This window comes from Octopus sinensis, linkage group LG5, assembly GCF_006345805.1.
Source record: "Octopus sinensis linkage group LG5, ASM634580v1, whole genome shotgun sequence".
Lineage (NCBI taxonomy): Eukaryota > Metazoa > Mollusca > Cephalopoda > Octopoda > Octopodidae > Octopus > Octopus sinensis.
Genome location: NC_043001.1, coordinates 102,224,465 through 102,251,429, shown reverse-complemented (window position 1 = coordinate 102,251,429; position 26,965 = coordinate 102,224,465). Strand labels below are relative to the sequence as shown.

General features: G+C 37.2%; 1 protein-coding gene across 1 annotated transcript in view; it reads left to right on the top strand.

The window, feature by feature from the left end:
- LOC115212233 (serine/threonine-protein kinase greatwall-like) overlaps positions 1–25,477 on the top strand; it is a 788,337-nt gene extending 762,860 nt beyond the window's left edge. Inside the window, exons 15-16 of the mRNA XM_036502979.1 lie at positions 7,670–7,780; positions 25,263–25,477. Of these exons, the coding sequence (XP_036358872.1) occupies positions 7,670–7,780; positions 25,263–25,309 (158 nt within the window). The 3' untranslated portion in view covers positions 25,310–25,477. The remainder of the gene's footprint in view (positions 1–7,669; positions 7,781–25,262) is intronic.
- The last annotated feature ends 1,488 nt before the right edge of the window (positions 25,478–26,965 follow it).

Genomic DNA, 26,965 nt, shown 5'->3' with positions numbered 1-26,965 from the left:
TGGAAAATATGTTACCAAGAAAATGTAGAAAAGAAAATATGAATAAAATGAAATAAATGGAAATAATGTTCAATTGCATTTAAAATATATATAAAAAATATGAAAAAAAAAAAACCAGCTTCCGGTTAAGATGGTGGATTAGTTAATTGGTAACTAAAGCTTATTTCGTGATTGTTTTGGGTGTCGGTGGGTGGAATTTTGCAATGTTGGTTCTGTTGTTGTTGTTGTTGTTGGTATTGATCTTTGTAGCATTGTTGAGGATGGAGAAGGTGCTGTGTGTGTGTTGGCAGTAGTTGTGGTGGTGGTGGTGGTGGTGGTTGAGTGGTCGATGGCAGTGTTGATACTGACAATTAATTTCTTCTAATTGAAAGTCTCCATATGTATTGTCGTTACCACCGTAATGAACTGCAATTAACTTTAGTAACAATAACCAGCCTCCCCACCCCCACCCCCATTGCCAGCATATCATTGACACAAGTGAGGGACCTACAAGACATTTACTTGACCTGCTAGAAACTGCAGCAACCATCACCACCACCCACGCATTACAACTGCAACCATCACCATCATCATCACTAATAACATTGCAACCATCACTGCTATCACCACCACCGCTATTACTGACACAATCAACACTCCCATCTTTGATACCATCCTCATGGCAATCATCACCACATATTGCCTTCCTCACCATTATCATCATCAACACCACCATCCTTACCACTACCCCCTACTATCAACATCATCACCAACACCGTCATCAACACCTTTATTCTAACCACCCCACCCTCGCCATCTCTGATACCATCACAACCACCACCATCACTATGACTATCATCAACACCATCAGTCCTCTATTTCCACCACCACCACCATGAATAACATTGCCTACAGGATCATCATCATCATCGTCATCATCATCACCACCAACCATGGCTATCTTCCTTCTCATCTTTGACTACGACAATAGAAACCCTAATCGCCAATCGTCATCCTTACCACTGATTCATTAAGACCACCGGCACCACCGAAATCCCAACCTTTACTGCAGCCATTACCAACAGACACCACTCTTGACATTGCCCATGAAAACAATCAGCAAGATCGCCCCCCCACCACCACCATCCGCCACTGCAGTATCTGAGTGCTGTCACCTACCATTGCACATCTATCCCCCCCTCTCTCTCTCACACATATCTAACGTCACTCATTCTTCTTCTATCTCTTACTCATCCATTATAATATTAAATGTCACCTTATTTTCCATTTGTATTTTTTTGCTGTTGTTGTTTTTGTTTGTATCGGTTTATTGTGGTTGTTGTTTGTTTTTTTTCTCTTCTTTTTCTCATGCTTAAATTTTTTTCCGTCTTTGCTTCAAACTTGGCACTGCCATTATCGGCAGCAATTATTTTGTAGAATATTGACTAAGTTGCATGAAGGAAGTAAAATATCTTGCCTCTTGTGCACCCATCTTGCATTTATTGCCGATGTTGCACCCTCTAAAATGCTGCCGCATTCTGCACATATTCTGTGTGTGTGTGGTTTAGTTTACAGCTGCTGTAACATTTCTTTACAAAACATAAACTGCCTCTAAAACGGTCTTGGTATTTTGATGGCTATTTTTACTTTGCTGTGTGTGTTCATCTATGGCTTGTGAGGAGATATTACTGGGCGATTATTATAAGTTCATTTCTGTATGTATGCATGTTTTTCATATATATGTGTGTCTGTGTGCAGGGAAGGCAAGTGGTTGACTGATTAGTGTATTCAGCTCATGGTCATGAGTTCAATTCCCAGCCACACATTGTGTCCTTGAGCAAGACACTTTATTTCACAGTACTTCAATCCCCTCAGCTGGCAAAAATGAGTCGCACCTTTATTTCCCAGGGACAGCCTTGTCACATTCTGTGTCACACCAAATCACCTTGAACACAATGTTAAGGGTATGTGTGTCTATGGAGTACTCAGCCACTTGCATGCTATTTTCACTAGCAGGTTTTTCTGTTGATTGCCTCAACTGGAACTCTCATCATCATAACCGACGGAGCACCAGTTTTAGTGTATGTGAGCATGTGTTCTTATCAATCATAATGTTGTATGTCTACTGTTAATGAATGTTTCTTTGTGTGTTAGTAGGTTTTATTTTGTATTAGTATGTGTGTACATGCGGTACTGTGCAGTGCCTGTTTGTTGTTTAGCCACAGGGCAACCCTGATTAAGCATACCCAATGGTCAATGGCAGGACTTCATTATATAATTAGTCCTTTTTGTTTTAAGACAATAGGGTTAAGCTGCTATTTCTTGTAAAGCGAGCAACCTCATAGAGACACCTTTTTATGTTGGTTTATGCACTAGTTTGTATTCCTGCACTCTATAGTGTGTGTGTTCTTATGAAAGGGGATGATGATACAGAAAACATTGAAAAAAATGTATATCCACAGTGATTAAAAACTTAGTTAATAAGAGGTCGTTAAACTCCAACAGGTAATTATTACATTGCAATAAATCCAGGTGAGGCAGTTTGCATTTAATATGCATAATCAACTAAAACAATCCTTTGAGGACAATGAATATTTAGAAGAAAAGAGAAATTGGCATTAAGTTCACAGCTGAGTGTGAAGTTTAATGCTTTCCTGCCTTCATGCTGTGTGTGTGTGTGTCTATGCATGTGGGTGTGGTTGTGTGGTAAAAAGTTTGTTTTCCAACCACATGGATCTCGGTTAATTCCACATTCCCTTGTGTGGAACCTTGGGCAAGTGTCTTCTATTACAGCCTTGGACCAACCAAATCCTTGTGAACAGATTTGTAGAGGGAAACTGAAAGAATTCTGCCATATATATATATATATGCATGTATATGTGTTTGTGTGCCACTTGACAACCAGTCTTGAGGAGTTTACATTCCTGTGACTTAGCATTTCAGCAAAAGAGACCAATGCAATAAGTACTGAGTTCTGTGTGTTCAACTAAAATGCTTTAAGGCAGTGCTCCAGCATGATCGCAGTTTTATGCCTGAAACAAGTAAATGTTAAAGCATACTAGCACTATGACCCGGCAACACCGGGCCATAGTGCTAGTGCATGCATATACAGCTGCGTGCGTGCACACATACATGCAAGTACTGTCCAAATCTCCAACCATCACATATAGCTAGCTGGCATTCAATCGGTGTATCAAGTTTCGGGCATTTTGATTGGGTTTTTGATAGAAAATTCACAAAAAAGTCACTTCTATTGATTTTTTAATGGCTTTGCGGGGTGACTGGGGAAATGTAAAGATGTGCACAACCACCCTTGGATGGTTTTGAATGACCATAGAAAGTGTGAGCCCTCTACCTGAAAAATTGTGGATTTGTATAAAGGACACACACACATTTTGCCGTTTATATATATAGAGAGAGATATCAGCTCATTTCACATTCGCATGCGTGCATGGGTCAAGCAGAATTTGTTGAAGCAGATTTCCTCCAACTGGATGCCATTCCTGTCACCAACCCTCAGCAAGGTAATACTTCACTAAACATGGACACTGGAGAGATTGTGTTGCAGTCTTTTGTGCCTCATGGCACGGAGGAGAACTAACTAATGCTTAGACCTGTTTTTCACTGAAGACTGGAAATGAAAACACTTGTTTGTATAGCAACAGTGCACATTTACAACCCTTGTGTAATATCGAGACAAGGGTATATACAAACTCTGAGCCTTTGTTGAACTTCCCCCATTGATCTAAGAGCTTCAATTGTGACCATCCTGCCTCTGCCTAGGACATTATCCAATGTAATCTTGGGATGATTTAGATGATATTTAAATAACCACTAACCAAGTAGCAGTTTGTGTGTGTGTGTGTGTGTGTGTTGAGAAATGACTGTAGTCAAGGTTTGGTTTGTAAAGAGAAACAATGTCAGTAAAATAGAGAGAAAGCTGGTTACTATGAGTGTGTGTTGGTAGAGCCAGCCAGACTATATTAATTGCAGTAACACCTGAATAATGGCCTGCACTTGGAAGATGTGCAATAAAGAGTACTTATTGAATGAGCTTCCTGAAGGTTGTGCATGAAGAGAATAATACATCTTTCAAGAATTATTTAGAGTTTGCAGAGAGTCCACAAATGTTGTAGGATAAACTCATTGTAATTTCTAAAGTGAAAGTCGCATCTTTTTGATGCCATTTCGAATGTAAGAATGCTGGGCTTGTAGAAATATGATATAAGTAATAGTCATTGTGAAACATTTTATAGTATTTGGGAGGTGATTAAGAATTTGTTATTACATTCATAAATGATTGTATTTATTAGGTGTCATGTGAAAAGTGTTATTGTATCTCAAGGTGAGTGCACGAATGTATGTCATGTTGTATTGTATGTAGAGGTGTATGTCATTTTGTATGTTGTTACCTGTTAGAGTTGATGTTTGATAATGGTTGCCCACTGCAGCAACTCTCATTGATATTGTTTTTATTCATACTCTACAAGCACAATACCGCCCTACCTGGCAAAGCTGCAGCAACAGAGGGGTCACCTGCATTGAACAGAACAGCATTGCAGGGTCATGGTCACAAAGAAAAAACACAAACTGCACAAGTCCAGAGCCAACTGCCTGCCCTCAGCCCCAGGAGACTTCCCAGTGCCTGACCTGTAGCAAAGCCCTCCGAGTACACATCAGACTGATCAGCCACAACCGGACACACCATCTCCTGTCTTCTCCCATGTGATGTCTTTGGTCATCGTCAACGACAGACAAACTACATTACATCTTGCACGTTTCCATTTCATGTTGCTTACTCTTGTATAGAATTTGCAAACCATAATATTGGTATTGTTTAGAATATGTAATGTTTTATATGAGAGATGTGTCATTGTACCAAATATAGTCGTTGTGACACTTTGTCAGTTACAATGAGGAGGGTTCCAGTTGATCCGATCAATGGAACAGCCTGCTCGGGAAATTAGTGTGCAAGTGGCTGAGCACTCCACAGACATGTGTACCCTTAACATAGTTCTTGGGGGAGATTCAGCATGACACAGTGTGTGGCAAGGCTGGCCCTTTGAAATACAGGTCCAACAGAAACAGGAAGAAAGAGTGAGAGAAAGTTGAGATGAAAGAGTACAGCAGGGTTTGTCACCAGCCCCTGCTGGAGCCTTGTGGAGCTTTAAGTGTTTTCGCTCAATTCCCGTTCTGGGAATTGAAACCGCGATCTTATGACTGCAAGTCCACTGCCCTAACCACTGGGCCATCGCATCTCCTGTACCAAATATATATAGAATATATATACTGTACTTTTTAATATTAGTATGTTTTTCCATACTTTTATTATATACTAGTTTATAATATTATGGTATATGTTTGTGTTTTTATATGTGAATGTTCATCATTTTATAATAATGTGTGTGTGTTTGAAGAAACTCTTGAACTGTCTCCTTACGTGTGTAAATGTGTTGTCATTGTGTATGTCATAAATTGTATGTTTATTCAGTATATCACTTGGTGTGTGTGCATCAGTATGTTTTATCACTATATCTATGTATGCAAATGTCTGTGAGTAGATCTCATAACCTACTCATTGTAGTCTCCAACTTTATAAATATACACACATATATTACAGCGTGTGCGCTTGTGTGTTCATGTGTGTATTTGTGTATGAGGTCAAGTATATGTGTACGTTTACGTGTGTTCTTATCCATTATTCCCCCCCCCTCTCTCTCTCTCGTTTCCTCCCTCTCATTGATCACCTCCCCCATCATATCTCATTCAATATAAAACTGTCAGTGTTTTATCTTTCCACTTTGTTCCTAGTTGTAAAATCAAACCCAGGTAATCAAAGATCAAAGGGTTCACCTTCAGCAAGGTGTCCCCATCTCCCCACCCCCTCCTCCCTCTCTCCACACACACTCATACATTGATTTTTTTTTTTTTCCTTTTCCATCAAGTATTTATTCTACTTATTTTACTTGCTTAGATACTTTTATCCCTGAGATGCTAATTGATTCGGAGCTTGCCATAAATATGTATCATGATTATCTATGTGTTTGTGTGTGTGTATTCGCTTGTACATGTGTGTATACGAATGTATGCATGCTTTTATGTGTTATATTTGTGTGTATAGCAACACCCACTTACGTTGGAGCATATACTTTAACTTTCTATATGATGTATAATTTTTATAAGAATATTGATAAAATTGTGTTTATTGATACACATTTGTGTGTGTGCACATACATGTACACACACATACTTATTAACTTGTATGTAACTAATCAATATTAACCATCAGCTTTTATGACTGGGAAGTGTAAGTGTGTGTGTGTGTGTATAACATCTTTTGTAAGTAAAGCTCAAATAGGCAATCTTCTAATTAAGGGCTGTAAGTTTGGTCCTATTTATGAAAGGTGTGCGATTTTTACTAATTATCCACCACTGATTATGCATTTCTGTATTGTTAGTGTATAAAAAACACCTGTTCTGTGTTTCATTACTTTTCTGTTGAGATTTTCTCAAAACTTTGTTTTGTTTGGGTTTGTAAATGAATGATCAAAGTTGAGATGCTGCTTGTTATTTTGCTGTCGTTTTCTTCAGCATTTTGTAAATCTTCTCCTCAAATACATAATGGAGTTTCGGTTCCAATGCTCAGCAAAAGGTGAGGTACGGTTTAGATCTCCCGGGTAGAATGGAGGAAAGTTTGTAGTTTCATTTTAAGCATTATTGTATTACTTAATGCTGGGTGTCTTCCGTCTTTTACTTGTTTCAGTCATTAGACTGGCCATGCTGGGGCACCACCTTGAAGAATTCTTAGTCAAACAAATTGACCCCAGGACTTTTTTTTGTTGTTTTTTCAAGACTCTAACACCAGTTGTCAAGTGGTGGTGGACAAACACACACACACACACACACACGTAAGATGGGGGCTTCTTTCAGTTTCCGTCTACCAAATCCATTTGCAAGGCTTTGGCCTGCCTGAGGCTATGGCAAGAGACGCTTACCCAAGGTGCCATGCAGTGAGAGAGAACCCAGAACCATGTGGGTGGGAAGCAAGCTTCTTACCACACAACCACGCCTGTGCCTCATATTTGGATTAACTTGTGTTATTGTAAATGCTATTCCCAGTCCAAATATGCTTGAGGCTCATTCAAACTGGGGAACAAGCTACTCACTTTGTTTTGTCATGGAGACTATGTCTCACTTGTTGACAAATTCTGTGTATACACCTAGAGCAGCTTGCAGTGCCACCTACCTAGGCTGTGAGATGCTAGCATTTTGGGGTAGTTATCTGCTCTCAGTCACAGACTAGCCAACTCATAGCGCCAGCTGCCAAGTGCCTGTGACCAAAGAGAAGATGACTCTCAATTGCTAGCATGTCACAACCTGTATCAGAGGCGCTGTGAGCTGGTCTAGGTGTATACACACCATTTGTCAACAAACGGGTTATATTTTCTGTGACAAAACATAATGAGTAGCTTGTACCCCAGTTTGAATGTACCTCAAGCATCCTCGGACTGATAACAACATTGCAGTTTTACTTATCACTGCTTAGCAATTCCTCTCTGTAAATAACTTGCATTAATATCTATTAATTTTATCCCAAGCCTTCATCACTCTATTTTAGAGTGAAATTGTAAAGAGTGAAATTAGATTTTCTTTTAATTTTTGTTTATATATTTTCATTTTCACATTGCAGGTGTTAAAAACATGAAGATTTTTGAGAATGTGGCTTGGGAGAAACTCCTTGAACAACCAGCTCCCTTCCAACCACAACCAAGTGACGAGACAGACACAACATATTTTGAAGGTGAGAATAATATTTATTGGTTTTCAAACTATGCAATTGTTCTGAGGGCAAGCCAAAGTATAATCATGAACAACACGATTGTATTGCTCACGGCCACCACTACACAGCAAAATTTGGGAGTGCAAAAATATTTGTACCTATGTCATCAAAGCCACTTCAAGAGTGCCAACATCAAAACTGCTTTGACAGCAAATGAACGACCGCCAGAAACAGCACATACACTCCACAAGCAACGATATAGTGAACTTCTACATTTTCATTTGACCTGCACAGTAAAGCACTGACTTCAACAAAGATGTCATTGTTGCAGCTAGTTCAGCTATCAAGTAAAGTTCAGTTGATATCAAACATTTATTAGACCAATCCACAACAAAAGGAACAACAACAACAACAACATTACCATCACAGCATTTATTAATACTATCACCCGAACTACTACTACTACTACTACCATTATCACCACTAGAATCAAGCATTTCAAATCAGTTTGTATGTCTTCTTAGAAGCCGATATCTGAGTGTGTTCTCTGTTGATATACTGTGTCAGCATCCACGCTTCGTGTCGCAAACCCATCATTCGCTTGCCCAACTACAATTCATAAAACCACCATTGGCAACCGTGTTGTTGCACTGCTGTGTCTTCTTGCAATGCAAATCATTTCTCTTTCCTCATCTCGTTATGGCTAAAAGTCAGAAGACAGTAATACTGCACAGATGTTTACTGTTGGTGGTGGTGGCAGCGGCAGCAGACGGTGGTGGTGGTGGTGGTGGTTGTATTATTGAATGTTTTAGGTATGTGGCAGAATATTTAATAGTGGTGTTAGTGGGAGTGGGATGCATTATGGTGATGGGGTAGCTGTGGTAGGAGTTGATATAGTGCTATTAATATGTAGTTATGGTGGTAGGTAGGTGTTGGTAATAATAGGAAGAACATTAGCGGCAGTGGTGGCGGTGGTGGTACTTTACCACATCAGTTTGACCGCTTTATTTATGTGGCATCTTCCTTTCAATCTTGAAGATGCCTGTAATTACCAAAGCAATTAAATAATACTATAGAATTCTATATAATTGAAATATTGTTTATGGAGAATATTTCTCAGCCATTGTCCATTTCATCAACTGCCTGGCTGCCAGAACAAGTCGGCTTTGCTCAATAGTCGGCGCTACTCACTTACAGTCAGTGGAGTCATATATACTGGTTAGTTTTTGTTACCAGAAAGCTCTCTTCTCCACACTGCTAATTAAACCAAATTCAACTGTGCTATCATTTCAACATTTATTAACAATAATATTTAGACATTATCCCATGTTGCAGAGTAGAACTAAGCAAAGTTTTACTTCTTTGAATTTATGTTATCTCATGTTCCTAAGTTCAGTTCCTCATCAGAACTAGTTTTACCTTCCAACTTGCCATGGCCAGTTCAATTAGTTGCAGTGGTATAGCTAGAATAGAGTCAATCATCATCATCATCATCGTTTAACATCCGTTTTCTGTGCAAGCATGAGTTGGACAGTTTGACCAGGGTCTGGGAAGCCAGGTGGCTGCACCAGGCTCCAGTCTGATCTGGCAGTGTTTCTACAGCTGGATGCCCTTCCTAACGTCACGTAGTGGGTGCTTTTTACGTGCCAGGGGAGGCTGGCAGCAGCCACGATCAGTTGATGCTTTTTACATGCCACCGGCATAGAAGCCAGTCAAGGCAGCGCTGGCATCGGCCATGTTCGGATGGTGCTTTTTACATGCCACCGGCACAGGTAACGCAACTACAATTTCCATTTGATATTTATTTTGATGTCAGATATAGTTTTTCCTTGTACCATAATATACTCTACTTTCACATACCACCATTTTAGCCCCTTCACATAATTGTTACTTATTCTTTCTAGACTCCTTCACTGATTATATTTGTGTGTGTGTGTGTATAGATATAAACTCATTTACAAGAATAGTCTGTAACATATAAAAAGAGACCATATCCTATAATACATTGTGTTCTTTATATTCTCTATTTTAAGGCTATTTTTGCAAATAATGTTTATACATACTTAGTTTATACTTAAGCACAGGGGTGGCTCTGTGGTAAGTAGCTTGCTTACTTCGCATGTGTGTATCAGTGTTTTCCTTTCACTGAATGATGTCACAACATTGGTGTGCAGCGTCGTAAATTGTTGAAGTGCAACTATAAGGCATTTGTTTTTAGGGATCTAGTGGGCTTTGTTGTTTGTTGTTTCGAATGAGAAATCCCTACTGGATTCCAGGCATTTCTCTGCCCGTAGTTGCGCCGAGTGTCTCACTTAGCTGAGAGAAGAGTGTTGTTTTGGAGGCATATCCAACCTCCAAAAATTTGTGGAATTTTTCTTCACCAATTTTTGGTGAAATTTGTGGAGCTGTGTTGCTGTGTCCCTGGATTACAAGTAGAGAACCAGTTAGCCGGAATCATGTTCACTGTGTTTTTGAACTGTCTTCTTTCCTTCTTCCCTTTTTTGGACTTGTTGAACTTTTCTTCTAAACATGGCGAAGAAAGTGGGCACTGTTTTGGAGTGAGAGATTGTCCCATCCAAAGAGAGGGTGAAAGACTTTGGGGAGAGGACAGTGGTGTTGGGGACATATTTGAAGTCACTCAACACCATCGCCATCTTCAAAAAAATAGAAATAGAAGAGTTGGCAGAGTATCTGCCAACCATAAGATTTATTTCTAGGGGTGCTAAATATGCAATGGTGTGGCTGCTGTTTGACACCCATAAGGAGGCTTGCAGGTTTGCGAGCCAGCCCTTGGCAGCAGATCCAAGCTGCTAAATGTGAAAATGTTGCTGCTGAATGATTGGGTTGGGCCAAAAGCTGTTTTGACCCTGTGGACCCAATCAACCACAAGAAATCTGGTCTTCCCAGATTTTTTCACTATGGCTGGTAACAGGTATCCGGTGATATTTGAGGAATGCCCTCTCCACAAGTGTCACCTGTGCCTTTCATCCTTTTGGGGTCAATAAATTAAGTACCAGTCAAATACTGAGCTCAACGTAATCGACTAGTCCCTCCCACAAAATCCGGGCCTTGTGCCTTTAGTAGAAAGGATTGTTGTTGTTGTTATTATTATTATTATTATTATTGAAAAGGAAGATGAGGTTAGAAAGGAGAGTGCTATCTGATAGCAAGTTTTCTGAAAGTAGGGTGAATTGTGCAAGAATGGCCAGTATAAATGGACCAATTCTCAGGTTTTGCCTGTAATTGAAAAAGGTATTATAAAAGGAGAAAGGGGCTCTCTACCCCCCCTCCCGTTTGACCAGGCTCCTGTTGGCTTTTATGGGTTTTTTCCACCAGGAACCTTTCATAATGCCTCCCCCTATTGGGAGTTTTTCGTTGTTATATTATTTGATTGTTACACTGTTTTTACACGATTTTTTCACAAACGGACAAAACCCTTTCGTCCGGTTTTGTCCCTTTATGTTTTCTAATCATGTGTGTCAGTCTTTGTGGCCAATGAAAAGAATTAATTATTATTATTACGGCTGCAGTGAGCTGCCAGAATCGTTAGCATGCCAGGCAAAATGCTTTGCAGCATTTCATCTGTCTTTACATTCTGAGTTCAAATCCTGCCAAGATCAATTTTGCCTTCATCCTTGCAGGGTTGATGAAATGAGTACCAGCTGAATATTGGGGTCAATGCAATCTATTTAGCCCTCTCTCCCAAAGTTTCAGGCCTTGTGACTATAGTAGAAAGGATTATTATTATTATTTTATTGTCTTTGCACAGCTTCTAATGCTGGGGATGTACTACGGTGTCAGCTGTTCACTACCAGTGAATTAGGGTAACACCCCTTATTTTCCAAGCACCATCTGGTGTATTCAAGCAGTTCTAAGCAGTACTGTTTTCTGAAAGTGCTCCACCTTTATTGCAGCCCCTATTATTATTATTGTTATAATTATTATTTTGTTTTTGCACAGATTCTAATGCTGGAGATGTGTTATGGTGTCAGCTGTTCACTACCAGTGAATTAGGGTAACACCCCTTATTTTTCGTGTATTTGATTGGTTCCAAGCAGTGCTGTGTTTTGCAAGTGCTCCACCCTTATTGCAGCCTGTATTTGTTCCATGTACTTCTCAAGATTTTTACTCGCTGTTCCCAGGGCTCCAACAATTATTGGTACTACTACCACCTTTTTCATCGACCATAACTGCTTAACTTTCCAAGCTAACTTGTCATAACTCTTGACTTTCTTCCTTACCTTGTCATCAGCTGGGCATGCTATATCTATGATCTAGCATCATTCGTTTTCTTTCTCAATTAACACTATGTCTGGTTTCCTATTCTCTATCTCATGGTCGCATTCAATCACAAAATCCCATAGGATCTTTGCATTATCATTTTCAATGATGCTTTCAGGCTTATGTTCGTACCACTTTTTTGCTCTGTCAAGTCCATACTTGTTGCAAAGTGTCCAATGGACAATCCTTGCTATATTGTCATGACATCTCTTATATTCCTTCTGGGCTAGTGGCATACATTGACTGGTAATATGCCATACAGTTTCACCATTTTGTCCACAAATTCTGCACTTATCTCTTTCTGATGTGTTTTCTGTTCTGTATTTGATGTAATGTGAGGGCGCGTGGCTTAGTGGTTAGGGCATTCGGCTCATGATCGTAAGGTTGTGAGTTCGATTCCCGGTGACGCGTTGTGTCCTTGAGCAAGACACTTTATTTCACGTTGCTCCAGTCCACTCAGCTGGCAAAAATGAGTTGTACTTGTATTTCAAAGGGTCAGCCTTGTCACTCTCTGTGTCACGTGATTATCCCCGAGAACTACGTTAAGGGTACACGTGTCTGTGGAATGCTCAGCCTTGCACGTTAATTTCACGAGCAAGCTGTTCCGTTGATCGTATCAGCTGGGACCCTCGTCGTCGTAACCGGCGGAGTCTTGTATTTGATGTAATTGGTTTTTAATGCATGCTCTTGGGCAGCACAGATCAGAGCCCCCATTTCTGGTTGTTGTTATTGTTGTTTAATATATTATGCATGCACAGTCATTCATATTTGTTTCTTCTGTTTGTTTATTTTTTTTATCATGTTGTCAAAGGTTAGACAAATACATATTGTTGAAGCCTTGGTTTGCAGTTAGGTATTTTTGCTGCCACTAAAACCCACACATCTTTGGCATTAGAATCGAGGGGAACTGGGAAGCTAGAAACTGGATCTGATGAAGTCATAGAAATAATCCAACAGCCACTTCTGATTCTTTCCGGAATTATGGCAAGAAGCCGAATCCTGCTGCCACACATATGGCCTTCCAGCAGCAACCCGCTCCAACCAGGATTTAACCATAGTCTCCAGCAGATTTACATAGTCATCAAAAATGTGGGGATGGGATGAATTCCAGTGAGTGGACACAGTCAAAATGCCTGCTGTGTCCCTTCCTGCTGACCAGAGCTTCATAGCCTCCATTGCAGCTTCCATATCAAGTCTTACTGCCTTTACAGTGTTTACAGAGCATTGAGCATCAGAAGACACAATGTTGGTATTTTGATACCCAGCATGAACCATCATGATACAAGTAACACTTTCCCAGTGTTCAGATCCCTTCCTATCCTCCATGTCAGCTAACTTTTTTTTAAACTGCAGCTTTAATCTTTATCATATTTAATGCCATTGACTCTTCAGCAATGCACCAAGCTGCTCCTGAAAAAAGGAGACACAAAAATTCATGGAATTTAGCCCAAACACCCTATACAATATTTATATATATATATATATATATATATATATATATATATATATATATATATTATATATATATATATATATATACATATATGATTAAACATAATCCTAAGAGGCTGGTGTTTTACATCAGTAAGACTTATAGTATGTGGTGAAATTGATTAAAAGAATAAAGTGAACATGGTATGAGGAGTGGATTATGTTTTGGAGAGAGTGCCACCATGAAAGGAGAGCTCTCGTTAATTTCTCTCCTTTCAGCTTTTCCATAAGAAGAGCAATATCCAAAATGTTCTCTTTTTTCTCCACTCATCACTACAATTTATCAATTTTTCATTACATACACATACATAGCGAGAATTTGCAAAAAAAAAACAAAAGACAAAGACGGGTGTGTAAACAACAAACAGATGTATTAGTTTAACACTCAGGAAGTGAGAAAGTCCTTTATGTTTTGAGCCTATGCTCTTCGACAGAAAGGGAAACAGAAATAAGTGTGGATTGACAGAAACGACAATAGGAAAAAGCAGAAATACAAAAAAGTTTAGAAAAGTTCAAAAGGTTTGAACATTGTGGTGTAATGGAGCGATTTCTCATCAAAGGTAGAGTCCAAGTGTTTTCCATGGGTAGGAGAGGTGCAGCCAAAGTGTAGGAGTCCGAGTGTAGGTGAGTAGAAGAAAGTCCAGGTAGAGAATCCTAGTAGAAAAGTCCAAGAAAAGTCTGAAGTGTTATGTGGTGGAGACAGGATAAAACTGACCACGTGAGTGTGTAATATATAGTGAGAATTTACAAAAAAAAAAAAAAAAAGACAAAAGTGGGTGTGTAAACAACAAACAGATGTAAAAGTTTAACGCTCAGGAAGTGAGAAAGTCTTTTATGTTTTGAGCCTATGTTCTTCAACAGAAAGGAACACAGAAATAAGTGCAGATTGAGAGAAATGACAATAGGAAAAAGCAGGAAGTACAAAAAACAATCATCATCATCATCATCATCAGTGTCATAACATCCCCATCTCTATGCTTGCATGGCTGAGACAATTTATTATTGGAGTAGATTTTGTAAGGGAGGGTGGCCTTCCTGTTGCCAACCGTCTCCTGTTTCTATCCAAGGTAATATTGTCCCATCCCTAAGCATCTTTCCACAGATTATTGCATGATGGTGACATCCATTTCCAGGTATCATGCAATGTCAGGTACATAGTAACATGCATGTACACACACACACACACACATTGATATACATGGATATGGATATATGTATTCTTTTACGTGTTTCAGTCGTTTGACTGCGGCCATGCTGGAGCACCGCCTTTAGTCAAACAAATTAACCCCAGGACTTATACTTTGTAAGCCTAGTACTTATTCTATCAGTTTCTTTTGCCGAACTGCTAAGTTACAGAGAGGTAAACACACCAACATTGATCATCAAGTGACGGTGGTAGGGACAAACAGACACACAAATACACACACACACACACATATTCAATGGGCTTCTTTCAGTTTCTGTCTACCACATCCGCACACAAGGCTTTGGTCAACCCAAGGTTATAGTAGAAGACACTCACCCAAGGTGCCATGCAGTGGGACTGAACTCAGGACCATGTGGTTGGGAAGCAAGCTTCTTACCACACAGCCACTCCTGCACCTATGACAGGTTTGTATTTCTATCTGCCAAATGCACCCTCATGGGTTTAGTCAGCCCTGGGCTATAGTAGAAACCACTTGCCGAAGATGCTACACTGTAGGAGACTGAACCAGGAACTATGAGGTTGGGAAGCAAAGTTCTTACCACACGGCCACACCATTGCCCTACCATTGCCCCACCACCACCACCACACATATATAATTGATTATTCAAAGTGTACAAGGATGACTCCACTTACTCAGTATGTCACACAGATCTCATCATTTATCACTGAAGATATTAAAAAAATGAAAATTGGATTTTTTCCACAAATTATCTAGATCAGGTTTTCCTGTTATCTCTCTTAATTTTATCTTTATCAATTAAGTTATTTAGATTTATTTGGCTTAATGATTCACAAAAAGTAAATTGTATTTCTGCTTGAAATATGATGTAAAAAAAAATTGTTCAAAAGTCAATTTTTAGGAATCATTGAAACATAAATTTATTTTGTTCTTTAAATTACATTTCTTTCGTCACAACACTAGTTGTGCTACACCTACTTGCCATTCTATTATTCACTACTTTTTATGTATCCACGTTTAGTGTGCATTCGTCTCTGTGTGTATGCAGGCAAGTATACACACACACACATACATACATTCATACACGCATGCTCAGAGCTTACTGTTTTTTGCATCTTAGGTAAAACACTGCTACTTAAATGATAAGTTTATCATCTCCATCATCATCATTTAACGTCCGTTTTCAATGCTGGCATGGGTTGGATAGTTTGACTGAGGTCTGGAGAGCCAGCGGCTGCACCAGGCTCCAATCTGATCTGGCCATGTTTCTACAGTTGGATGTCCTTCCTAACACCAACCACTCCGAGAGTGTAGTGGGTGCTTTTTATGTGCCACCATCATGGGTGTCAGTCAGGTAGGCCTGGCATTGATCACGTTTGTGTAGTGCTTTTTTACGTGCCTCCAGCATGGGAGCTAGTCAGGGGGGTGCTGGCATTGATCACATTTGGATAGTACTTCTTACATACCACCAGCATAGGAGTCAGTCAGGGGGGCGCTGGCATTGATCTTGTTCAGATAGTGCTTTTTTACGTGCCACCAGCATGGGAGCCAGTTAGGGGGCACTGGCATTGGTCACGTTTGGATAGTGCTTTTTATGTGCCACCAGCATGGAGCCAGTTAGGGGGCACTGGCATTGGTCACGTTTGGATAGTGCTTTTTATGTGCCACCAGCACGGAAGCCAGTCAGGTGGTCCTGGCTGATAATAAAACAGTTTTAATTAAATATCTAGTACAACAATGCATGCTGCAATAGAAATCTGTTCAGTTATGCTTTTCTTCTAAGACAGACACAGATATGTTAGTAGTTTGGTGTGAACTTCATAAAAAAAAAGAAAAACACTTCCATTATTTCTAGCGTACTTTTTTTTATATCTCTGACATGTTTCAATCATTAGATTGTGGGCATGCTGGAGCACTGACTTGTGAAATGTTTTATTGAATGAATTGACACCCAGTGCTAATTTTTATTTTATTTTTAAGACTGGTACTTATTCTATCAGGCTCTTTTGTCGAACTGCTGAGTTATGGGGACATAAACACACCAACTCCGGTTCTCTTTCACACACACACCATGTGGTTGAGAAGCAAACTTCTTACCACACAACCACCCCTGTACCTATAGGTACCATTTCATAAAATGTGTTACATACCTCTACTCGCACACATACACATACATATATATTCGGGCTAAAACACTTTTAAGGATTTAAGGATATATATATACCTCTACATATTTTTAAAATCTTAGGGAATTATAAGTATTCTAGGTTATCAGGACATTTACTATTTTACACTTTACTAATGCAATGTAAACAGTATCATTTATAATATTATTACAAATTTGGGATTTTACTAATAGAACCACAACTCCTATTTCAGGATAACCTTATTGTCTGGAATACACATAGAAAGTTATATCCAATAAAATAATATAAGCAGTTAAAAAAAAACCTACTATAACATACAGTAAAATTATTTGAAAATATATATAACATTATTTTCAAATAGTTTTATTGTAGGTTTTTTTAACTGCTTATATTATTTTATTGGATATAACTTTCTATGTGCGTTCCATACAATAAGGTTATCCTGAAGCAGGTGTTGTTGTTCTAATGGTAAAATCCCAAATTTGTAATAATATACCTCTGCATGCACACACACAGCGATTTTATTGAAAAAATTTACTCTTTAGTATTTCAAGATATCTTTATGTAATTTTGGTAATATATCTGTTAAAATGAGATGTCAGTGTTATTTTCATTTTTGCGTAATTTAGATGACAGTTTATTCACAGCACCCTGAATATATACTTCTGCATATATACATATATATATGGTGTACTTTGATGAAACATAATTAAAGAATTAGAACTATTTCTGAAAATGGTAATTTTCTATTAAAGATTCTTCTTTTGTTTCCAACTGGTAAGAAAAGATTCTCTCAAAACTATAGGTCTATATCAGCTGGCTCATCCATCCCTTCCGGCTCTGCTTGGCCTGGTCATTGCCAAAGGAAAGAGGTGTCGAGAGAAGTACCAGTGTGTACTAGAATCATATCAAATAACTATAATCAACTCGCTTATGACTGGTCTTGAAGAAATTAACATTTTTAGAGGCTTAATATTTCCATTCTTTGAATAATTAACTGTTTTATCAGTCTTTTTTTTTTATTTTCAATTCTTTTCCTGTTTTTTTAAACAAACCTTCCTATATTCGACAAGTTGCTTTCTCTGCTTTAATATTTAATGTTCCACTCATTTTGAATTCTTCCTCTACTCTCCATTCCTTCATCAATACCCTTTCTCTGGTGTCTTCTATCAGCTGGAGACTTAGTGCAAGAGAAAGGCCTTCATTGTGAGACAGAAACAATTTAATGAAGCTTACAAACGTTTACATGCTTTTCTTCCATAAATCCACAACAGATAGAGAAGAAATCATTCAGACAGTATGGCGACAGTTCTGGCAGAACAAGTCAAATATTTAGTCATGGAATAGCTTCCCTATCCTTTACACAGTTTGATTTTGTGATAAAAATAAAACCGATGGGTTTCTAGATACAAGACACATTTCTTGTCAAGTGATTATACTTTAAATAATTGTTAATATGTGCTATTAGAAAGTGGGGGAAGTTATCAATGCAATCTTTTGCTTGTTGATTCATTATGCATTATTCATGGGTTTGATCTTTTTTCTGCTGGTGTATGAGTCTCTGCCCTGAGGAAATTTCTACAGCTTCTTCCAATTAGAGACAGCAATGACTTTGGCAACACTTCTCTGGTAAATTCAATCTTTATGTTAATTGTTAGATTTTATATCAGCTGGGGGAGGGGGCATTCTATTTTCTCCTATTCATTGTCATTTGTGAAGTGAAATCATAGCTTTACTCCATGTTCGATAAATCTCTGTTCTTCACCGTTTCCACCATCAGTTTTGAAGCATTATTGTAATTAGACTTCAGTTCAACTGATAGCATGACATTCTGGACCATTATTCAAAGGTTAAATCAATTTGAACGCATTAAATAGGGGCTAAATTTATGTCTGTGTGTAAATATTAAGAAAGCAGACAAACATGCAATGGAGATGATGTGCAGATTAAATTTCAAAATATTAAAATATTTTTACGGGGATGTACTTGCATAGCAAGTGACCTGATCTGAGATCGTGTGCTGGAAGGAAGACAATTGCAGCGTGGAAGGTGCTTATAAGCCATTCAAAAACACACAAAACCTTTTAGATTCACTTCAACATTTAAATTTCATTTGTGTCAAAATATTTTCGTCTCTTTGACACCACAACCAAATTCACTGACAAAATTCTGAAATGCAGCTAAGAATTTTGTCAGTGAACAGGTCGTGGTCTCAAAGTGACAAAAATATTTTGGCAAATTAAATTTAAATGTTGAAGTGAATCTAACAGTTTTTGTGTGTTTTTAAATGGCTTAATTGTTTAAAATATTTTATTTTATATGAAGCTAGCAGTATAGCCCAGCTTTGCCCAGGATTAAATTAGGATTATTAAGCCTAATCAAGTTCAGTCTGATTTGGTATGGTTCCTATGGCTGGATGCCCTTCCTAACATCAACCACTCCAAGAGTGTAATGGATGCCACTAGCACAGGTGCCATTTATGTGACACTGGCATCGGCCACAACTATGACTTTATTTACTTTTTATATATATTTTCTTTATTTATTTCTTACAATTTTATTGCTTTCACCTACTGTTTCAGGCCAGCCATAGCCTGAACAGTTTAGCTTTTAATTCTAGTACTATTAGGGCTGGTCATTAAGCAAATTTTCAAGCTAAACTAATTAAAATATTGAATCAAAGACAAACTTGTTACCTGTTTAAAAATGCCCAAGGCACATTCAAACCTGTCAGAAGGCCATTCTCTGTTTTGTCATGGAGAAAATTTCTGTCAACAGCAAGAAATTTTCCCCCTCACAAAACATAGTGAATGGCCTTCTTGTGAATTCAAATGTGTCTCAAGTAAGTTTAAACTGGCAACAAGTTTATATTTATGTGCATCACTGCTTGGCACCGTCACCCTGTATTGAATCAAAGAATGTCACATCTCACTTAGCATAAGATAGTAGCCGTAAGCATGTTTGAACTCATAACCATATGATCAGTAGAAAGTAGACACAGCAGCTGATCAAGTATTTTTTTGTTTTTGTTTTTCTTCTTCTTGAAATAATTATGACATTTAGGCAACAGAATTTATTTATTCTATCCAGGAAACAGCACACACTGTTTAGTCACATGCTATTTCACAGACCATTAATGTATGTGTTTTTTCAGTGAATATATACTTGCTTCTAAAAGCATGTTAGCTTTTGTGTAGATGTTTATGAAGAGAGTAAATGAAAGAGAGAAACCATTGATATCTTTTGATCTTAATGAACTAAAATTATGTAATATAAAAGTTTTATTTTTATGGTTTCTCCTAATAATTTGTAATTTTTAGTGAGAACCATTAAAAACTGCATTTAAAAAATATTATTCAAAATTATTTATAAAAAACCCACTCTTTTTTAAATCATGTTGTTAACAGATCATACAATTTTAGAAACTTAATAATTTCTGTGACATGTTAGAACATACACTCTGTGATATAGTAATACAGTTATAGATGTGTGTTTTATATTGAAACTTATGTTCTTTAATGTAGGAAATTTCTTGCTTTCTTAGTCCTCGTCTGTAATATTGATACTAAAGAACACTGCCTTGGTGTTCAGTCCAGTGCTTGAAGTTAGATTTGAACTCTTGACTCTTGCTAACTTGTACTTCCTACCTCCCCCCCCCTCTTGCTGTGCCCCATTTGCTGCGTGTCTGACTCGACCACACATCTAACCACCAAACTGCAACATTTCTTCCACATTTAATTACTGTATTAAACACAAGTCAAGAAAGAGGTCTCTATATGGTTATTTACCTTGCTAGAAATAGCAAGCAGATATTTCTCAAATTATAGGGTGACTTCACAAAGCATACATAAGTTAGTTTGGTCCTAGATACACTGTATTTAAATAAAAGACAAAACGGTCATAGATGGAGTACCTTGGATCATCGATCTGCTTGACCAGGGTTAGCCTGGGGCTAAACTACAATTATACAGAATACGTCCTTTGTAGATTTTGTATTCAACACTTCTTGCAGGTCTATGACTCCAATCAATATTTCCTCTCAGCATTTCATTTAACGTATCTCCCACTCACCCATCCACCTCACCTCATATCTCGACAAGTCACCGTGGCCCAAGGAAAAGATATGCAGCTTGTCTCTTAGATGCATTAATGTTGTTATGGAACCCCTGGCTTGACTCTGCTCTAAAAAATATCAAACCTCCAGTTATCTGATTAAATGTCTGTATACATTTATAGTAAAGTTGTGTATTAGATTATGATGCCAGGCTGTATTCTGGTTAAACTTACTTCTCATTCCATCCACTTTGCAACAGAACACGCAATCTTAAGAAGAATTCTGGAATTCTAAGGTAGCTAGAAACTGTTATTTCATGGTTTGTTTATAAGACCAAGAATTAAAACATTTTATGGGAGAATAGAAAAGTCGCCCCTTTCTCTCTTACTCACTCATCTATTACTAAATTCTATAGCCCCACAAGATACACTAACGTTTAGGGTAACTATATTTGACACTCTAGTATGCCTAAGAACTTCACTGTCCTAACACTAGACAGTTCTCCTGTACTAACACTAAAACAGACAAATATATGCAGTTATATATACAATGATCACACCCCCAGATGTATTAGCTTATGCTTGCTGCTGCTGCCATTAGTGCACTGCATGCTATACATTAAAGAGCTTTAAGAGTCATTAAGAGAAGATTGAGTATGTGACAGTGGCAACAATATTTTCCTGATTCCTCTACTAAATCTAATGACATAGAGCAAGTTGGAAATTGACAGCAGGGAGACATATTTCAGTAATATATTGGAATAAAATTACATACTGTGATAGCATTTGGTTCCTGGGTAATTTCAGTAGAGGAAACCAGATTAGAGACAATATGTTGGAAAGTTTCTAAGTGACTGATAATATTACCCAAAACAGCAATGGCAACTGGAGAATTTGGTGGATGAAAGAGAATTTCATAAGGTCTTAGTGAACTTGCTATATATATATGAGGCAGACATTATATAAATGACTGTTGCTTGACAAGAGAATAGGAAAATAGCCTCTTTCTAAAAATTCCCACAAATCATTGCAAATTAATCATATTTCTTTGTATAAGCTGTATATTCAGACATTGCCTATTGGCTAGATTTACCAGTTCCGTGTTTTTGATAGTTTAGTGACAGTATTTGTTGCCCTTTCATCCTAAGCTAGTTGGAACTTTTCCTCTGGATTGTCTGGAGATTTTCATTCATTGGGGAAAATTATTAAAAACTTTGAAATACTGGAATTTAAAGCCACAAAACTTACTGCTAATGGGAAATATAAGCAAATCAAATTTTTAAAATAGTATTTTTATTGAAAGAACTCAGATATATTGCTACTTTGATTTAATATTTAAGTTTTAGAACCAATTTGTTTTAACACTAGGAGTAAAACAAAACAATATTATATAAAGTTATGATACTGATGGTACATTGGTTTGTTTTTTAAATGGTTTTTGTTGAATAGCCTAGTAGTATATGATTAACTATACAAACTTGTGACCAGCTCAAATATGCTCAGGGCATATTCAGACCCATTAGAAAACCATTTTCTGTATTTTGTCACGAAGAAAATTTCAGTCTCCAGTGAGAAATTTTCTTCTTGACAAAACACAGCAAATGACTTTCTTACAGGTTTGAATATGCCTGAAGCATATTTGAGCTGGTAACAAATTTGTATTTATACACATCACTGCTTAGCACTGTCACCTTGTATGATTACCTGTATCCTTGTTTTCTGCAACTTACTGGTAGAAGCTTATGTTGAGAGTGAATGTTTTATATGTAACAAATCACATATAAAAGGAGCCTCTTTGCCCACCACATTTATAAATATCTCAAAGTGGTTGGCATTAGGAAGGGCTTCCAGCTGTAGAAACCTTGCCAGGTCAGATTGGAGCCTGGTGCGGCCTCCTGGCTTGCCAGTCTTCAGTCAAACCGTGCAACCCATGCCAGCATGAAAAGCAGATGTTAAACGATGATGATAATGATCTGATGTATGAAGGGCTTGTCTATACACTGGAGCTCACCTTAGTGTGAGGCTCTGTCCGAGATACAAGGGACTAGTATATGCTTACCTTAAACTGAGAAGCATTAGTGACATTAATGTGTAAGCTTCTGCTTAACAATGTTCTACGAATTATCTGCAGAGAGCTGACTAAACAAGAACATACCCTCAATCTCATCTCCAAGCAGTCAAGAGGATTATCTTATGCAACAATCATTATCGTGTCGGTCTGTCTATCTTACATACTGACAGCTAGAAATGAGCTAATCTTAATGTAACCTGCTAGAAATAGCAACAAAACATCCTTCTTTGGCCGCCTACAATGTAATCATTGAAACAAGAATAAAGAAAATAGTTTCTTTAACCAGATATTCAACAAAGCACACCCCACCCCTCAAATTTTGAACTGAGATCAAAGAAGAATTCAAGCATATAAGGGAGATTTTAGAAATAACTCAGACCCTTTCACTTAAATTATTTTCAATCTAATCCTGATTTAACAAAATATTCTGGAGATTGGTAGCAGCCGTGTATAATCATAATGAAGGTAAAAAAAAGTGTTACACTGGACAGTGTAGTCCATGATATGCAGAACCCTTGGATGCTATTGCTGGTACACTTTGATAATAGATCTACTCCTGAGGCTGAGCCTGGGGCTAAAAAACAACCCACAACTGCTACAATTAGTCTTATCCTGTTGTTAGACAAAATTAAATGCTACGTTGCATAGCAACCAACAGTAAGCCCCATATTTTCTGATGTACTAACCACCAAGACTCATAGTATTGTTTAAACAATGAGTCTTCCAAAAGCAACATCTTCAGTTGAGCAGGGTGTGACAAAAGCTCAATTTCCTGTCGATTAGGCTGCAAATTCTGCAATGAGTCTACAACGGAAACACATTCAATGATATTTCATCAATCTTCTTCAAACTATTCTAAAAATTTTCAATGAAATCTTTTATAAGAAGAAATAAACAAGCAAGACGCACATATTTAATATATCAGGATTGTGTGTGTTACTTTTGCTGTTGATTGTATGCTGTTTTCTTTTGTAGTTTTTTTTTTTTCTCGTGTCACCCCCACCCTACCAACTTGTCTTTACTTTATTTATTAATTTTGCTTCTGTACAGAATAAATCAGATTTGAAATGTTAATAGTCATTTTTCATTCTATTGAAACACAAACAGGCTGCTTTGTTTGTTTTCTTATTGTTGCTTGTTTTTGTTGGGGTTTTTTAAGTGTCAAGAGTGTCAAAGAAAAAAAAACTATATTGTAACACAACAAAATATAGTTAACAGTATCATTTGAAAATACAATTTACATAATTTCTACAAGAAATAATGTTTGTAGTAATCTACTAATGCTTGAAGAATGAGTCATTTTCACATAATTTCAATTTGTTCAATGGTGGCAGTGTGGTAGTAGTAGTAGTAGTGGTGGTGGTGGTGGTGATTTCTTAATTAGGTGCAGAGATTTTTTGTAAGAAAGACTGGCAATAGTAGTTTGGGACAGAGTAAAGAGCAAATAGCTTACTAAAACCATGCATCCAGTCATGGATTTATAATGCCCTGATGGTTGCAAAGGTCGGCCTCTCTTTCTGCTTGTAGTTGCCATTCTTAAATGTATAGCCACAAGATAGTCATGTGTTGTGATGTTTATGCCTTTCCAGAAAATCATTAGATGCTCTTTAAAACAAAGATTACAGTTAGCTGTCCAATTAAAATTAAATGCCATATTGTTGTTATTGTTGTAATTAGTACTGAAGTGGGATCAAAGAATTGGCTAGAAATAGAAGAGCAGGGGCCCAGAACCAAATTTACTTTGCATTCATGAAAGGAGGCCAGTAAAACATTCTCAACAAATAGACTTCACATTTTTTTTGTTCTTTTTTCTTCTCTCTCTCTGTTGTAGTATTTAATTGACTTCAGTACAGGGTTTCATGCTTGTCCCTTTCTATTATAGACACATGGCCTGAAATGTTGTAGGGTTCAGGATAGTTGATTACATCAAACCCCAGTGTTTGCCCGGTCCTTATTTTATCAACCCTAAAAGGATAACAGGCAAAAATCAACTTTACTACTATTATTCTTCTTATTATTATTATTTAAGGCAGCAAGTTGGCAGGATTGTTAGCACGCCAAACAAAATGCTTTGTCCATCTTTGCATTCAGAGTTCAAATTCCACTGAGTTTGACTTTGTATTTCATCCTTTTAGGGTCAATAAATTAAGTACCAGTGAAATACTAGGGTCGATATAAGCAACCCCACCCAAAAAAATTTCAGGCCTTGTGCCTATAGAAGACAAGATTGTTGTTGTTGTTATGGATGCTATTATTTATTGTTTTTCTCTTTTTTTTTTCTATTAATTTTTTTAGTGAGAAACAACTTACAGAATTTGGTTGTATCATCGGTGGACCTTTGAAATCCTTGAACTGGCACCAACACAAGTAATCTGTTCAGGAATATTTTTTGTAAAATCCTGTGTAAAATAAATCTACAAAACAAGAACAGAAGAAATGCCTAATGGTGGACTGTATTTTGCCAAAATATCCTTCTTTGGGTAGTGTTTTTCATAATTTTCTTTAAAATGAATTTTTGTAAAATGAAAGAACATTGAAAATTGATTCTTCTTCTTTTCAGAAAATTTTCTATCTGTGATAGGTTTGATTTTTATAATTCTGTAATTCTGACAAATATGGAACCAGGGCACATTTATGTGTAAGGAACTGCTTCATAAATGTAGTCAACTAACTTTTGTTTATATAAGCAGGCTATTGTATGTATGTGCATGTTGTATAGATACATAGATTCATACATACATAAGCAAGTTATATTAATATCAATTCAATTCAATAATTAGCATATTATACAAAAATACTTATTAGAAAAAAAAACAGTAGTACAAGGTGATTTTATGCTGCCAGGGAGAATTTGCAGCAAGTTTAATGCTTTGCGAGTAGATTAGAAGTGAGGGCAAGCATCTTGTGTTCAAGTTTATATTCATAAACTAATTCATTTAGCTTTGCTTATATTTATCTGTCTTCTCCGATATAACATCTCTTTCATTTTTACTTTAAATGATTTCTGTTTAAAGCATTGAATTTAAATGCTTTCTATTTTATTTTACATCTTGTTTTTCTTTTTGTTGTGTGTTCCCCACCCCTCCAATTTAGGACTAATCTGAAATTGCTAATCAAAGAAGATCTAGCATTTGTTTTCCTTTAATTCATTCCTATTCATCCAAGAAAATACATTAAGTTTGACTTCTCAATCTAATTTTTTTTTTTTCCTGCACAATGTTTTAGAAGTTTCTTTCCTAGTTCCATCCCTACTCAGGCCATATATGGATTTCTTTAAATAGTTCTGCAATTTACTCTGGCAGTATTTGTGGATAAGAGACAATTTCTTGCATTTCGACATTAAGGCTGTTGCTTTACTCTCTTTTGCAAATAGTGTTTCTTTGTTATTGTTTATTGTATTTTATTTATCATTATCATCATCATTATTATTATTATGATTGTTTGTATTCGACTGTTGCAAGGAGAGTGTGCACTTGAGGACTTAGTGGTCATTTCTACTACTCATGTTGAGGGAGTTTTATAATATAGAATGTATTGATTTAAAAACATTTCAAGTGAGGTACATCATTCCTAATGTTTGTTGACAACAAAATTTGTTTTTGTCTTTTTTCTCTTTTGCAGACACCATGTTGTGTTTTTAATAATATCAATTAAGAATCCAACTAACATTATGATTTTGTTTGTTGTTAGTCGAAGTAATAATGTGAGAGAAATCTAGTGGAACAGCAGAGTAAATGCTGTTATTGTCAATAAGAAAATGTGAACAATGGACTAAAAATGTTCTTAAAAATGCAGCAGAAAAACAAACTAAATATTATTGTAAATGTAGTTAGTAATGTTTCTTCAAATGCATGGTAGAGCCCCTGATTAATCTCTGGTACTTAGTTATATTGACAACTTTCTATTGTCAATATTTTTGTAATCAGCCTTAGGGCAGAATCATTAGCACGGTGGGCGAAATGCTTAGTGGTATTTCATCTGCCATTACATTCTGAGTT